The 14,967-nt window shown below is 41.0% G+C and overlaps 1 protein-coding gene across 1 annotated transcript in view; it reads left to right on the top strand.

Moving 5' to 3' along the window:
* LOC310984889 (capping protein, Arp2/3 and myosin-I linker protein 3-like) overlaps window positions 1-11,095 on the top strand; it is a 38,459-nt gene extending 27,364 nt beyond the window's left edge. The window contains exons 31-41 of the mRNA XM_083970249.1: window positions 2,727-2,793; window positions 3,147-3,334; window positions 3,652-3,731; window positions 5,776-5,952; window positions 6,438-6,636; window positions 7,798-8,482; window positions 8,646-8,752; window positions 8,862-8,988; window positions 9,879-9,950; window positions 10,111-10,218; window positions 10,497-11,095. Coding sequence (XP_083826375.1) covers window positions 2,727-2,793; window positions 3,147-3,334; window positions 3,652-3,731; window positions 5,776-5,952; window positions 6,438-6,636; window positions 7,798-8,482; window positions 8,646-8,752; window positions 8,862-8,988; window positions 9,879-9,950; window positions 10,111-10,218; window positions 10,497-10,537 — 1,851 coding nt within the window. The 3' untranslated portion in view covers window positions 10,538-11,095. The remainder of the gene's footprint in view (window positions 1-2,726; window positions 2,794-3,146; window positions 3,335-3,651; window positions 3,732-5,775; window positions 5,953-6,437; window positions 6,637-7,797; window positions 8,483-8,645; window positions 8,753-8,861; window positions 8,989-9,878; window positions 9,951-10,110; window positions 10,219-10,496) is intronic.
* Window positions 11,096-14,967: the final 3,872 nt, after the last annotated feature.

The raw sequence follows: 14,967 nt of genomic DNA on the forward strand, positions 1-14,967 counted from the left end.
TTCACATAATATCACACAGAAGAAAGTCAAAGAAATTGTGTCTGTGTTGCACAAATCTGTGATGGAATTGATGTTATGTTAGGTTGATGTTAGTCTTCACCTGCCTGTGTGATAGCTTACTTTCTAGAAGCATTTCATAGAATGAATATTATATCTTAATCTACCTCTTGCCTATATAGACGAAAAAGGAGAAGCCCAGGAAATATGAAAAAAAGCCACTTTAGCGTCTAGCATTTGCTTTATGCCTCAGAGCCTCTGTGTGTAAATTTCCATTTCCATCACAAAATATTGTTTTACCTCTTTCCAACTCTCTGGAGCTCCTTCCTCATGTATTATTCCAGACTTCCCCAGATATCTCCAGGCCTGGTTCTCATTGTCTATTTTATAATCATCATATTAGATGTTCACCCTCAAGCTTCTAATATTAATGAACATATATGGAATTAAAAAATAAGTCAACTAAATTGGCTTCACTCTCCTCCGCTCGTTTACCTCATGAATAAATCCGAGCACTAGCTGCTAACGATTCTCCTGTTGGGCTCTGGCATTTCAAACATCACACAGACTTTCTTGACAGGATCGCTACAGGTAAAGGTCAAGATTTAAAAGGCCTCAACTCCTCCACTGGAGACGTTTCACCAGCACTCTGAGCAATGACGTGTTGGCAGCTATATTGTTTTGTATATTATTTTGGCCTTTCGTAGTTTTCCACTGATGGGCTTGACTGAAGCACAAACTTTTTTCAACACATCACTCACTTCTTATTCTCTCCGAAAGTAACAGTGACCTTAGGAAATGTATCTACGGACTGTTGGAGATCACTTTGTGCTTCAAAATACAGACAAGAGTTTTAATAAGAGTTTATTTTTGTACGTTGTAGTTTAGTTTTAGTTTAGTTTAGTTTATTAAGGGACAGTGTGCAATGAAATTAATCATTTGCAGAAAATGAAGAGATGGTTGCACCAGATTTAGCTCACAGCTAATTTCCATCTTCAATCCCAACATATAACATATAAAAATACACATAAAACACAGACCACAAACTTCTATACAAGGGAAAGCCTGATACATAGAATGACATAAATAGACAACACAGAGGTATTACAAAAAAAACAGTTTCCACATCTAAAAAGACCATGTCAAGTGCAATACATTTGAAAAAGGTGTACCCTATCCTATTTGGTCAATGGAAAGAAAAGCTAAGTCATACATGATACAAAATATGATAAAACATTTTAAAATTCCCAAGTTCCTGTTTCAAAATATTATTATTATTATAATTCCATAGATTTAATGCATTAAGATGTACTAAGATACATTTTTTAAGAGACTAACTGAGTAACAAGTGCCCTGCTTTTAAGAGTGCAGGCAACTTTGGTTATCCAGTAGCCATTGTTTAAAATTATAAGTTTATTGATTGATGCTTGGTTATTTTTTGTCTTCAGAGAGAGGGTGGGGATAATATGAAGCAAATATGTAGGAAAAACCTGTAGGGAAACTTTTAGTTCAGAACCTCTTTTAGTTTACAAACTTAAACAAAAATAGTAAGTATCCTTGTATATGTTCACCAGGCTGTTTTTGATGCCTCACTCCTCTGTCTCGTCTGTTTTCACATTGATTTGACTGGTTTTGGTTCTCGGCCCTAATCTGTTACCACCTCTGCTCGTCACATTAAATGCCCAATTTTCCAATACGTTTCTACCCTCTCAGTCGTTCTTTACGAGAAAATGAAAACTGAACTGCAGCTAAATCTTATCTGAATGTTAGCAGAAATAGCGGCATCTCTGGAGACACAACAAAAAAGCAGCTCAATATTTGCAAGGCAGCAGGTGAAACTGTCAACTGTTTCTCTGACATTATCTCAGGAATCTGCCACAAACCCAGGGGCGCTTTTCCACACAAACACTTCACTCATTGTCCTCTCATATATTTCTAGCCTCGATTTGTCCTCCACAACCAGTGAGGGATCTAAAACGTTTCTGTTTGTGGAGATGAAACTGAAGTGAAGAAGTTTAAACCAGTTTCTCCAGAGTTCTTCTTCAAATACATTTTGGATATTCAGCACTATAACTACTCCTTTACTTTACAAAATCATACACTTTTCCCTATACATTGTCTTGATCCTTGATAAACTTGTTCTCTCCAGATTGCTCTGTTTAATTAACATCCATATGTTCAATGAGCGGCTCAGAGCTCTCAATGTTCTCACATAAAGATGCTAACATGCAGTAGTAGTACACTAATGTGTATCAAGCCAGTCGTGCCTCATGCTCAATGTTTGGCGATTAGTTCTAGACATACTGCACTGTAGGGGTTGATGGGAAAGTCGTTACAGTTTTGCAGGTATTTGGACTTAATTAAAATCTTGACCTGATGAGTCACTGTTAATCCCTCTGCCACAAATCTTTCATCCGGAGCTCAGACACTGTTTCCTGCAGCTGAGAAGATTTGCTGCAATCAAGCTTTTCGTCATGATTCAGAGGAATTTATTCAGAGGTTGTCGCCTTTTCGTCTATTTTTACGTGTTCCGTTTGTCTTCGACTGCGGTTTGACACCTTGTTTTTCAAAGTAAAGTGACTTCAAATGAAAAAGTTCCAAAGATAAAATCACAGTCTGCCTCAAAGAGGTCGTTGTAGCATCTGTTCTACTGGTCATGTTTACTTGTACTTACAGTACTTATGCCTCAGCATCTTAATATGCTTCTTCTTTCTTCTCTCTTCTCACAGGACACAATAGCCATTAAGAAGCGCAGCTCGAGAACAAGACGGATTCGACCTGTCTCCACCAGGCTGAGTGAGTGCTGCAGTGTATCGTCTTATCTTCCTGTTTCCCCTCTTTCCCGTCTGGCTCTGACCCCATGCTGTCTCTGTCAGGGCACCATTAGTGTGTTCTCTTTTCGCTCTTTCTTCCCCTTTCCCGTCGCTCCATCTGAGAGGACTGTTAATGGTTGTTTTAATCTGGCCTGTGTCAAGTCTGAGTCATTTCATCTCAGAGCGCTCTCTCCATTTGTTTAAAATGGAACAACTTTGAGGCGGAAATGATGGCTCCCTGTAATTCCCCCTCATCTCGTCTCCCTGACTCTGCCTTCCCGCTCTCTTGCACTCACATCCTTCTGTAATCCTTTCATTGCTCTTCGCTGCCATCAGGCCTGTGTGACGACTCCAGCTCCTCTCCACCCCCGTCTGTGCCATCGTACTCATCGCCGCTGTCTCGCTCGGCATCGTGGGAGGGTCTGTCAGAGCTGCCCACACAGGGTCTGCCTCTCCATCATGTGACGCGGGTTCGGCCAAGACCTCCAAGGAGGCACAAAGGAGGGCACATGGCCTCTGAGACTGTAAGACATCTATCTATCTATCTATCTATCTATCTATCTATCTATCTATCTATCTATCTATCTATCTATCTATCTATCTATCTATCTATCTATCTATCTATCTATCTATCTATCTATCTATCTATCTAATGTATAATTCTCCACTTTCCTTGTTGTCCTACTGGCAGTGATTTGTCAGAGGTAATCTATACAAAGTGGATGGTTGCAATTGGATTATGTCATTTCACTGAAGACATGTGATCCATTTGTTTGGTGCATACGGAACATTTACAAATAAAATCTCTGCATAAAGCTTAAGTGTGTTTGTGTGTTTACAGAACTGCAGTGAAAATGGAGGAATAAGCCCTCTTGATGACGGACTCCCAGACTTCTATACAAAAAGAGTGCTCCCTGACAGGTGAGAGTTTTTTATTCATTTATTTTATTTTACTTGTGTGAGACAAACTTTTACATCTTTTAACTACAGATCACATCCTCCTCTGAATTATCACACATTCCAAAGCAAATGGTAACGGTTCAGATTGAGTCAGTAGTTTAAAGCTGCTTCACCATAGCTTTGAAAATCAATTGACAGGCTTCAAACTTGCCGGAGGTAGATAATCCATCAGTGTGAGCATTTTGTCATGTTCACTGTAGCTTATTGTCACATTGTAATGCAGCTCGTAAGCAGAGACTGTTTGGAAAATTCACCTTTTCCAAGCATGTCCAAGAGAATTATCTGCTCACCAGGAACCTCTCTCAGTATACGCAAGAAGAAGAAGTAGTAGAAGAAGAAGACTGGTTAGCTTGTTTGAAATCTTCTGGATTTTATTTTATTTTTTCTACAGTGAGCACGTCGGCGCACTGCACATCTGAGGTGTTAGAATGTCCCTGAATGCAGAAATGAGAGAAATGCTAAATGATGAAATGATTTAAAAGTCATTGTATAGATGTGGGCTAGGCTTTAGAAGCCAGCAGTGCAGTCAAAACAGATCTGCACCGAAGGTTTCAAAAGGGAAACTGCACAGAATGACTTTATGTAAAAGTCCAATACGAAGATTATTGGAAAAAATGACTGTGTAACAAAAGGGAGGGAAAATGAAAGACAACAAAAGACACACTATGAATGGACAGCTCAGTCTATCACTGTAGAGAGTGAAAATTGAGGCTTCAGTTAAAAAGAACAGAAAAAATCAAGGCTGACTTGTTCACTGTCTGGATCTACACTTTAGTTTAAAGTTGTACATGTACTATACTGTAGGTTGCATTGTCATGTTACACTAATTTAAACATCAATGTTTTACATTAAATTACCTCATGCAATTAATTATTTAATTTCCAAATTGAATCATGATTCAATGAAGTGTCAAGTAACATGAGATTTTCTAATGAGATCAGTGAGATCAAAGATATTATATACTGACTGCACGTCACAGAAAAAAAAGCATATCACTAATGCATCTCAGTCACTATGAATTAATGATTCCCTCTTAGTTGTTGTGAGAACCCTGCTGAGTTCTTCCAGTGCGTGAGTCCTCTCATCTTCATGTTCTTTTTTTCCATAATTCAGAAAGGCAGTGTGTCTCTGACGAATGTTGTCGGTCTTTGAAGTTCAGCCTGGTTGTTCATTTAGACTCAGTTCTAGATGAATCTGTCATCCGTCATCTTTTAGATTAATCAATTGAAACATAAATGTTGTGGCTCTTTGATGATCGGCGGAGGTGGAGCAGGTCCTTTGGTGTTTTCATGTTGACTTTTATGTTATCTGACGTAGCTGGTGGTTTGATTAGACGTGTAATCAGTCTGCCTTGATGTGAACAGCTTGGTCATCAGTAGGATTCAAGTGTCTATAGTTTAGCATGACAGAGCTGGAACAAGCAGAATCTCCAGTAGTTTGATAACCTTTATTTTTGACAGAGCTGGATTCTTCCCAGACTAATGTTGCTGCTGACCGTCATGAAATACCATTGCTTTTACAGTAGTAGGATTTATAGAACATTTATAATATAATATAATATAATAAGTGCTCATCAGATAGATCACTATGTTTAGTTTAGTTTAGTTTAGTTTAGTTTATTAAGATCCCCATTAGCTGCAGCAGAACCACAGCTATTCTTCCTGGGATCCAACAGAATTATTAAGAAAATAGAAAAACAGAAACATTAAAAAAGCAAAACAAAGTGAACGTTACACTTCCTCACATATATAGTTATATAGCATAGCATATAACATACACCTACACTATATACATTATTATACCATATACAGTATATCATTATGTTCCCAGAGGTGTAGCCTAGCAACACGTAATATGCAGAACCCGGAGCAGAAAGACGGCGGACGTGGACGCCTGTGATGAATAAAATGACATCCAAGCAGAGATAACTCATGTGTGGACAAAGAAGATGAGTGTTTTGGAACGGACTGTGTGTTTGACATTCAGCCTGTCTCACCTCTTCCAGTCAGCTGTCCTCTCTGCACAAGGCTCATTCCCTGAGGAGGAAGAAGAGGAGAAACATGTTGGCCATCTTCGGTTTCCGTAAAAACCGCAACCAGACCCTGTCCAATCAGGACCCTCAGGAGTGTGAGGCGGAGGGTTACGGAGATGGGTGTCATGTCGTTGCAACAGCGCCCACGGGGTTTGTGTATGAGCACGCACACTAATACGTTTTATTCTATCAGAGTGAAGAAAGACATGGCCTTGAATGTCCATGTGATGAAGCAGATAACAATACTCCACATCTGAAAAGACTCCTCGACTATTGTATCTTACTCTACATCTTTATGTTTTCTCTGACAACAATCAGTAGCAGTGAACTCTGTAAATATCTTTCTAAATCTCCCTCATGTCTTTGTTGATCAGAGAAATGGCTGATCGCTTCCAAAACAAAGGCAAGTTGATACCAGAGTGTGTACACTGACGTCAGTGTACACACTCTGGCCCTGGATTCAACAGTCAGCAGAGACGAACATGCTGCAAGTCAAATACAGAGTAGGACAGACAGACAGACAGATCGCTGAGTGATGTTTGTTAATTACGCTCTTCTCAAATCTTGTCCCATTTTGAATTTGTGTTATCACTTTAACATCTTCAGTGTCCCTCAACTTCATTATTTTTTCCCAGGACTGCCACAGAGAATGTCTACACATTCCTCCAGCCTCCGAGGTCTTCTACAAGAGTGGGGTCTCCCGGAGACGGGGCTGATGGGAAAACAAACGATTACCAGGGGAAAAACACTCTGGCTCTCAGTCCGCCACCAGTGCCGGGCATCCCTCACCCAGGTGTGGGAGGAAGCAAACATCCCTTTTATTCTCCCAGAGAGGTACGAGAGGTTGGTGTGCAGCACTGCTTTGACTGTCCTGCAGAAATGTTTCACTGTTCGTTATCCCTCTGGTACCGCTTTTCCACCAAACTGGTTCCAGTGCTGGTTCGGAGCCAGTGTCTGACTTAGCACCGGTTCTTTGCTTTTCCACTGCCTAAGCACCAGTTATTGGTTCTTAAAACTGGTTCCAAACTGGTTCCAAGCACCATCCTTAAAGAAAAAACACATCAACTTCACATGTGATTAAAATTTTGCACATGGGAATCATGTGGTTTTGGCCCAAAATGGGTTCACAAGGGAATTCACATGTGATTCACATAAAATTGGGCCAAAACCACATGTCTCCCATGTGCAAAATTTTTCATATGTGAAAAATCACATGTGAAGTTCATGTGTTTTTTTCTGTAAGGGGCAACTCTGAGCTGGTCCAGAGCTAAGAACCCAACCGATGACGCACCGATGACGCGAGGGGCTGGGGGCGGGGTTACCTGACCAAGCAGGAACAGCGAGAACAATGAAACGCCATTTTTTAAAACAAGAGCGCGTCAGTTGCATTGACTAAAAAGAGAGAAATGGATCCTAAAAATGTGTTGATGTGTATGATGTTTTGCGCTGACATAATGACGCGGCTCTGACTTGGCTCCTTGTTTGTGGAAAAGCAAACTGGTTCTTTGGAGGCACCAGGCTGGAACCAGTTAAGCACCGGTTCTAGCACCAGTGCCGAACTAGCACCAGGTTCTTTTCGGTGGGAAAGGGGTTTATGTCAGAGACAGCCAGGGGTGTGTGCTGTGAATTTGGTATAAACATTCAGTTGGACAAGGATGAAGTGGTTCAGTTTTATGGCTTGAAAGGTCAAAGTTCAAGGTCACAGTGATTGCAAGTTACTGTGAGTGTGACGTGTCATTTCTTCTGACACACTTGGACCTTTCTGGTCGTTACTCACAACTACACACACAATTTAACTAAGATGTCTTTGAGGATAAAATGATGAGATTTTATATCCAAATGGTCAAAAGTCAACTTGACTGTGACATCATACCGTTCTGCAAAATCAACTCTCTGGGAAGCAGAGCCCGGAGCCATATTTTTTATTTCTCACAACTCGGCTGGTTGGTCGTTCAGCCATGAGCCAGTAATTGTACTGCCTCTTTGTTTTGACAGAAATCTGAGGGAGACGCTGTGTTTGATCAGCTGGTAGAGGCAGATAAGTACTGGGTGGACGACAAACAGAGGGCAACAGAGGTGCTGCATGCAGACAAGCCATGGATTGAGGTGAGGACGAGCGACCAGCAGCAGTTTGACGACAGGCTGCAAGAAAGAACGGACGGTTTCTGGACAGAGAGCAGACATCCGGAGAGACAGTGGACCGTTGACAGACACACCCAGAGACAGATCGACAGAAAGATAGAGAGACAGTGGATGGGCGGTAGACAGATAGACAGGTCGTGGTCAGAGAACAGGCACATGGACGTGCAGATGGACGGTCAGTGGACTGAGAGCAGACATCCAGGTAAAAAGATGGACAGACAAGTGCCAATGCTTCATCTGGCTCAAAGGCCTCTGCCCCCGTACCCGTCGGAGGGGACGCCGTCACCGCAGCAGGAGCCGGACCCTCTGAGAAGCCCCGAGGCGGCAGCTACGGACTGGCCTCAGCAGGACGCAGCAGGAGACAGACACATGTGTCCCGACAGTGGTGGTGGGTTCACGGAAGGATGGAGGAGCAGCGCAGGAGGAGGAGGAGGAGGTCGAGCTGCTCCCTCTGCATCTAAACCCGATCCCCCGCCGCAAAGCAGTAAACCCAAGCTGAGACAGAGACATCGGCTGGAGAGCTCAGACACTCTACCAGGTACTGCACTGTCGCCCTCCTCGTGTGCTGCCAGTCAGAGAGCAGGCTTAAGCTTTGCTGAGACGTTTTGACTGCAGCTTTGCCTCAGCATGTAAACAAACCACACACCCAGACGTGACAGCCACTACTTTTTTCTTCTTTTCTTTTTTTTTTAACTTTGCAGGTACAGAGGAGGAAGGAGACACAGAGAGGGATCCTGGAAAGATGGAAAAGAAAGAAAGAGAAAGAAGAAGAGATTCAGAGAGCCAGCCTCCTCCAATTCCAGAAAAGGTTTGTATGTGAAAAATAACTTTTTTTGTGCACGATTCTCCAGCCCATTGAGGTTTGTTGCTAGTTCCTCTGGTTTGTTCATAATCCTCTGTTCTGATCTGACCGACAGCCAAAGACGTCCTCGTATGTGACTTTTTCAAAAGAATCAGCCAATGACAGAAACTTACCTCCTCCTCCTGTGCCACCTCCTGTTTTCAAGCCATTGTATGGATTACCAGACCGAGCTGCCAGTCAAGGTACCAGCACCGAAGAGACACCACACAGACACCTCCAAGCAACAGGTTATCAGTCAGCGTGTAGCTTATGACAGTGTTGATGTGGGTATGAATTCAGTAACTCACATTCCCCTCATGGAAAACAATGGTCAGAAGCCTGCCGTAGTGTGGATCTTTACGTTTGATCCTTTGTAAGAGTTAGAGCTGTGACTGTAGGAGTCTGCTCATGTTGTTACTGTGAGCTACACTGGTTTGTCAGTGGTGTCGGGGACATTGAGGTGTAAATAAAACAGCTCAACCAAGAAATTGTTTGACAGTTTGGGAAAATTACTAATTCACGGCTTTACCAAGATGTAGTTTTGTCGTAGCTTGACTTAGCTGACTTAGTTTAGCTTAGCATGATGACCAGAAGGAGGAAATACATGTAAATTGTTGTTTTGCTGGAGAGTTGTACTAATACTTGACTGGGGCACACTGACGTCCCGTGATCTTGTGGTTTTTTTAGGCAACAAGTGGAGACTGTAGGAAGTCTTTCCTTCCAGTGGCTAAATAGTCCACCAAATAACTCGTCATAACACCGCTGTTCCTGTACAGATTTTTTTTTAAACATAAAAAAAACCAAGATATAACTGGTTAATTCGTGAAGATGAGGTGGGACAGTGAGACAGTTTACTGTACCTCGTCTTAGTCTTTCTGCTAAACTAAGCTGATTGGCACAAGAAGTTTGTGTAATAGTACAGAAATAAAGAAAACTTATGTTCAACATACCATAGATTTAAATAATCTATAGGCTACTCCTTACATACATAATATATATGTAACTGAACACTGAGCATCAGAAACAGTATAACCTGTTTTATAAAGTCCATATTATCTGTACTCATTTCCCTCATTGTCACCATGTAATTCAGGTGAAGAAGGACTGAGACCTCAGGCACCAGTGAAACCACAGAGGAACAGAAAGGCCATGTCCTGTGATGCAGGTACTGTTTCACCTGGCTTCCTCTCTACACAGCACTGTGTGCAGTTACCATGAACACTACACTATGTATATGTATATTCCTGTATATATACATGTTGATCTGTGTGTAAAGCGTCTGTATCTAACTGTTAATTTGTGTTTCCTGTCCTCACTGACCTCAGGCACTGACAGGGAAAGCCCTAATAACGTTGAGAAGCCCCCAAATCGCAAACCCCCTGTGAAAAAACCTAGACTACCCCAAAACAGAAATAAGTCACTGGACTTGTCTGGTACATGTCTCTCTGTTCTTATTTGTGTTTGTGTTTTTGTATGTGTGTGTGTGTGTGTGTTTGCAGCAGAAGATATAGTGTGAGTCATGCGGTAAACAGATATAATTTCTTATTGTTGTGGAGTATAATTATAAACCTGGTACCCACTAATTCCAATGCAGTGATAGTGGATGCTTTACCATTGCCATTAATAACTTTCTTATTTGGACAGCTGATATTCTAATAATGATCCTGTGCTGTGATTATTTGTTTTGTAATGGTCCTGTCCGACTTTACAGACAGCTTCAACTCAGCACCTGGTCACAGCGAGCTGTTGTGATGCCCTAGAAACCCACCAGCCCTGCTGTCCAGCCGAAGCGTTGTCATGACAACCGCATTTAATCCGATGAGAAGACAACGGAAAACAACTGAGGCAATACGACAGACATAAAGCATCAGTTATTTGTTTCTGTTGAAACACTCACACTCTCCGTAATGTCACTTTCCTCCCACCTGAGCTTCGACCTGACTGTGTTCCTGTCCTCGCTTTCCTCTTATGTGAAAACTCGCTGAACAATTTTTTGTGGCTACAGCATTTTAACAGTATTTGCTACTTTAGAAAACCCAAATGTTCATTGTCTTTTGTGTTGGTGGGCAGTGGTCTGAGCATTTGAGCATTGCAGCTTTGCTAGACGGAAGAAAGAAGAATGTCTTTATTAGAATGTGATTTCATAATAAACTGCAGTGGATCTGTGAATGCTGATAACGGTTGATTGCCTTGGTTGACACTTGAAAATGTGTTGCTACTTATCAAATGAAACTTGATGATTTATATCTAGTTTTGCTTTCAGGAAATGAAAGGTAATATATTTTATAGAAAAAAAAAGTTAATATTATGTATGAGCACCCTCACTGTACGAATAAAACACTAATGGAAAAACAACTGTGAAACTTAATGTGACTCCATTTTTACACATTTTTTAGATGAACATTTTGTATGAAAAATGCCACTTGAAATAGTGATTTCCAATTTTCTGTCAGTTAACAAATTAATTAATCATACTATTGTTCGTGTAAGGGTTTGTCATTATCTGTGCAGTTAGCTAAATTATATCATCAAATGGCCATAAACAGTATGTTTTTGTATTACAGTGATGACTACTTGAGTGAAAAAGGGTGGTACTGATAAATCAGCTGGGACTAAAACAAAAGTTAGCAGAGCTGAACTCAGCAGCTTAGTGTAGCATTAAAAACGAATGCTAAAGTGTCAGACTGATCCTCCTGTGGTGTACAGTATAGGTTGAGACCACAGAGCTAATGGAGAACTAATACTCTGCTGATCTATTATCCAGGCAGCTAGCTTGCCAACAACCTATATAACCCAATTTACAGTAAGTTGTCTTGAGCTTGTTTCTACTATCCCCTAGTGGGCACAACTGTGCCATTGCATTCTCAAGTTGTAAGTTACAGTAATATACATTATGCACAATAGTCATTATCATTAATGAATCAGTTCAGCTTGGTTCACGATCATCCTAATCTGTATGTCAAAGTTATGATCCTACAGTTACATGGATCTGACAGCATGCTTTGATTTCCAAGATCACAGGTAGATGCTAAATTTACTTCCTGACTCCAGAAATGCCCCCCCACCACCCCCAGTTGGCATGGAAACCACATATATTCACAAGCTGAAGAATGTGAGAAACAGCAGGGGGCGACTGATCCCTACAAATGAAACAGCCACTGGGCTTTACACACACACACACACACATGCATACACACAAATGATTTGAGCAGAGCAGCAGTCTTGCGGGTTGTCATTAGCAACCGTGCCATGACCTTTTATTCTCAAGATGCTGTAAATGAGTCAGATAGAAGTAAGAATAAAACCATGCAAACAGGAAATCTGGGCACTTTTCTGAAACTGAGCTAAGGAGTTTTTCAACAAGCAAACAGCCTCATGGGAAATCTTACAGGAGCTTTGCAGTTGACTGAGACTAATTAGTGTACTCAGTGAAGGTTAAACATCTATATCTTGCACAATTCACAAAAGCATCAGTGCCATACAGTCCTCCACGTTCCCTAAATCTTAAGGCTGCTTGGAGACAGATGAGTGAGATATTCTCTATATGAAGTTAAATCGTTCTATTTTATCATTCACCCACAATTTCCTTTCAAATTAATCACAGCAGTTTCCCAGATAAAAGATGATTCAATATCCTGCAGCACATCCACTCCTAGCCCAGACTCTCCTGAAGCTATTTCACATCTCAAGCTTTTGATTTATGGTGAGATTAGAGGCAGTGTATTGGCACTATATGCAACAATGAGTTCATAACTGTACAGAGAAATATGATGCAAGGGGTGAGTTTGGACTTTATTAGCTACTTTAACTCAAATGCAATGTGCAATCCACAGAGTTAGGTCCTCTGTCATGTTGTTCCTGGTGTTTTTCTTATTTCTAAATCACTATTTTTAATCCATTGCATCATTTACTCTTTACATTTTCAAGCAAGATTTCAGCTTGTTTCAAGTTCATTCATACAAGCAAAGACACAAAGATTGTCTGTTGCTGCTGTAACTCAGCTAATGATCTTAAGGGGGAAAAGATCATCACTGCCCAAATCTTAAGGACATACATCACACTAAGTTTAATTCTGCTGTTTTTCTGGCTGCGTCGTTACCATATTTCTTTACAGCTGAAGTGAAGACACATCAGATCACACAGGAAGCACCCGAACACATCCCACTCTTCGCATCATTCTTGTGCTGTTACCAAGCAACATGATCACATAAAGGCCGAAGGAAGAGAGGAGCTGGAGAGAGAACATGTGTGGGTAGAGGAGAAAGATGCGTGAAAATAAAAGGATGCAGGCTGTCCAAAGAAATGTGCATGACTCTGTTCACACAATACAACCAAGTCCAAATCCAAATCCTCTTCCATCCGGGTCGCAGGAGGATCCAGCAGGCCTTTGGAGACTCGTGACACCAGATTCACTTCGTGCAGCGTTAAAGTTGAAAACAGCAAACTTGTACACACAGTGAATCTTCTTAAATTGCCTGTTACAATGAATCTATCCTGGATGAAGTTGATTAACACGGTGATCCACGCTGTCAGAGCATGAACAAGCTGGTGAGGTGTATTCAGATGTGGCTCCTCGCAGCAGACTTGCTGGATGATGTTTCGTGCCACAGCAGTTTAATGGGAAATGACTCATGAAAGCACACAATGATAAGATGCAGTGTAATTTAATGTAATTACAACTGCACAAAAGGTCACAAGTGAGCTGTTTTGCTAGGTCTCCATGGGAACCGTCTTCCTAATGGGTGACAGGGACCGCTGCCTTTGGAGTCACCTTATGGCCCGGCAGTCTGTTTGTTGCAGAGCGGCTCCAACAGCAGCAGTCACAGGTGTGTGGCAGCTAATCAACATGTAGCCACAGAGACCTGTGCAGCCACTGGCTACAGCTATAGTCAGGATTATGTAGGATGATATTATGTAATTATTGTTAGAGCAGGTAGTGCAGTCTTCATATGTTTTTCAAAGCTGGTCCATAATTATGAAATCATTTCTTTTCTATGTTTCCTTGGGTGCTATCATCGGTCAGTCATGCAACTACAAATATAAGTTATTTAAATTACATAGGTTTAAGTTTATCATATCATTTATATTCTTATCATACACAACACAACGTGTTTGGATCATGTTCATTTTGGTTTATTTATAAGGATGGCTGATGGAAAGATACTGTACACAGGTATTTTACAGAAAATTGTTGATAAAGCTGCTGAGTCATGAAAGCAGTGGAATATAAGCCGTAAATGGTTTATAAATCATGAACTGCATGTCAGCATAATGAGCTCATGTGGATTGGTTATAAAAGTGCAATTTGACATTTGAACCTCTTAGTCTTTTAGGTCAAAATAAAGGGACTTTTAAAATCTTTTTTTTAAGGATGACTCATTAATTATGTGATTTGATTCAAAATGAACAGATATGCAAAAAATACTAATAATAAATAAATGATTATAATATATTATCATAAAAATAACCCAACTATCAGACTAGTATTTGTAAAAACACATGGACACGTTGATATGTTCAGTGTGCATGCATAAAGTGAAACGAGTTATGCATATGAAACAAGAACTGGGCTGCAAAAACATGAATATTATAAACTGGCCCACAGTTACAAGTCCTCTTTGTGCATTTTAATGCTGCATCTGCAGTGAACAGACCTGCAGGTGTACTGCATAATTACTTCAAAAAGCTGCATTCAAATGTGTTTGCTTATCATTTTAAGCTCCCTGCACTTTCCTTTCACAAGTGTTCTTTGAGCAATCCATTGTTAAATCTGAATAAATCAATCAATTTAACTTTGGTTGCAGCATTTGTTTTGAATATGAGTTTGTTGTAGTAAAATATCATAATCCTGGGAGAGGATGAGGAATGTGAGGTACGTATGTGAGGTAGGAGGGAGGGGTGTGGTGTGGGGGTGGGGGTGCGGGTGCGGGTGCGGGTGAATTAACAGATTTAGTGTCATCTCTCAGTCTGGGAGAGGAGCCAGAGTATCGACCACCTTAATCCCTTCATCCCTGTCTTCTTTCCTCCTCCTCATCCTCCCTAACCTCCGTCTCTGTGTCTGCTGCCACCCTGTGATTTCCATCTCTGCTCATCTGTGTTTTTTTTAAGATTACAGTCGTCTGATTCTTCATGTTTGTTTTGTATGTGTCAGTTGTTGGGGTTGCACACTTAAAGCCATCTGT

The sequence above is a fragment of the Trachurus trachurus genome (genome assembly GCF_905171665.1).
Source record: "Trachurus trachurus genome assembly, chromosome: 4".
NCBI lineage: Eukaryota > Metazoa > Chordata > Actinopteri > Carangiformes > Carangidae > Trachurus > Trachurus trachurus.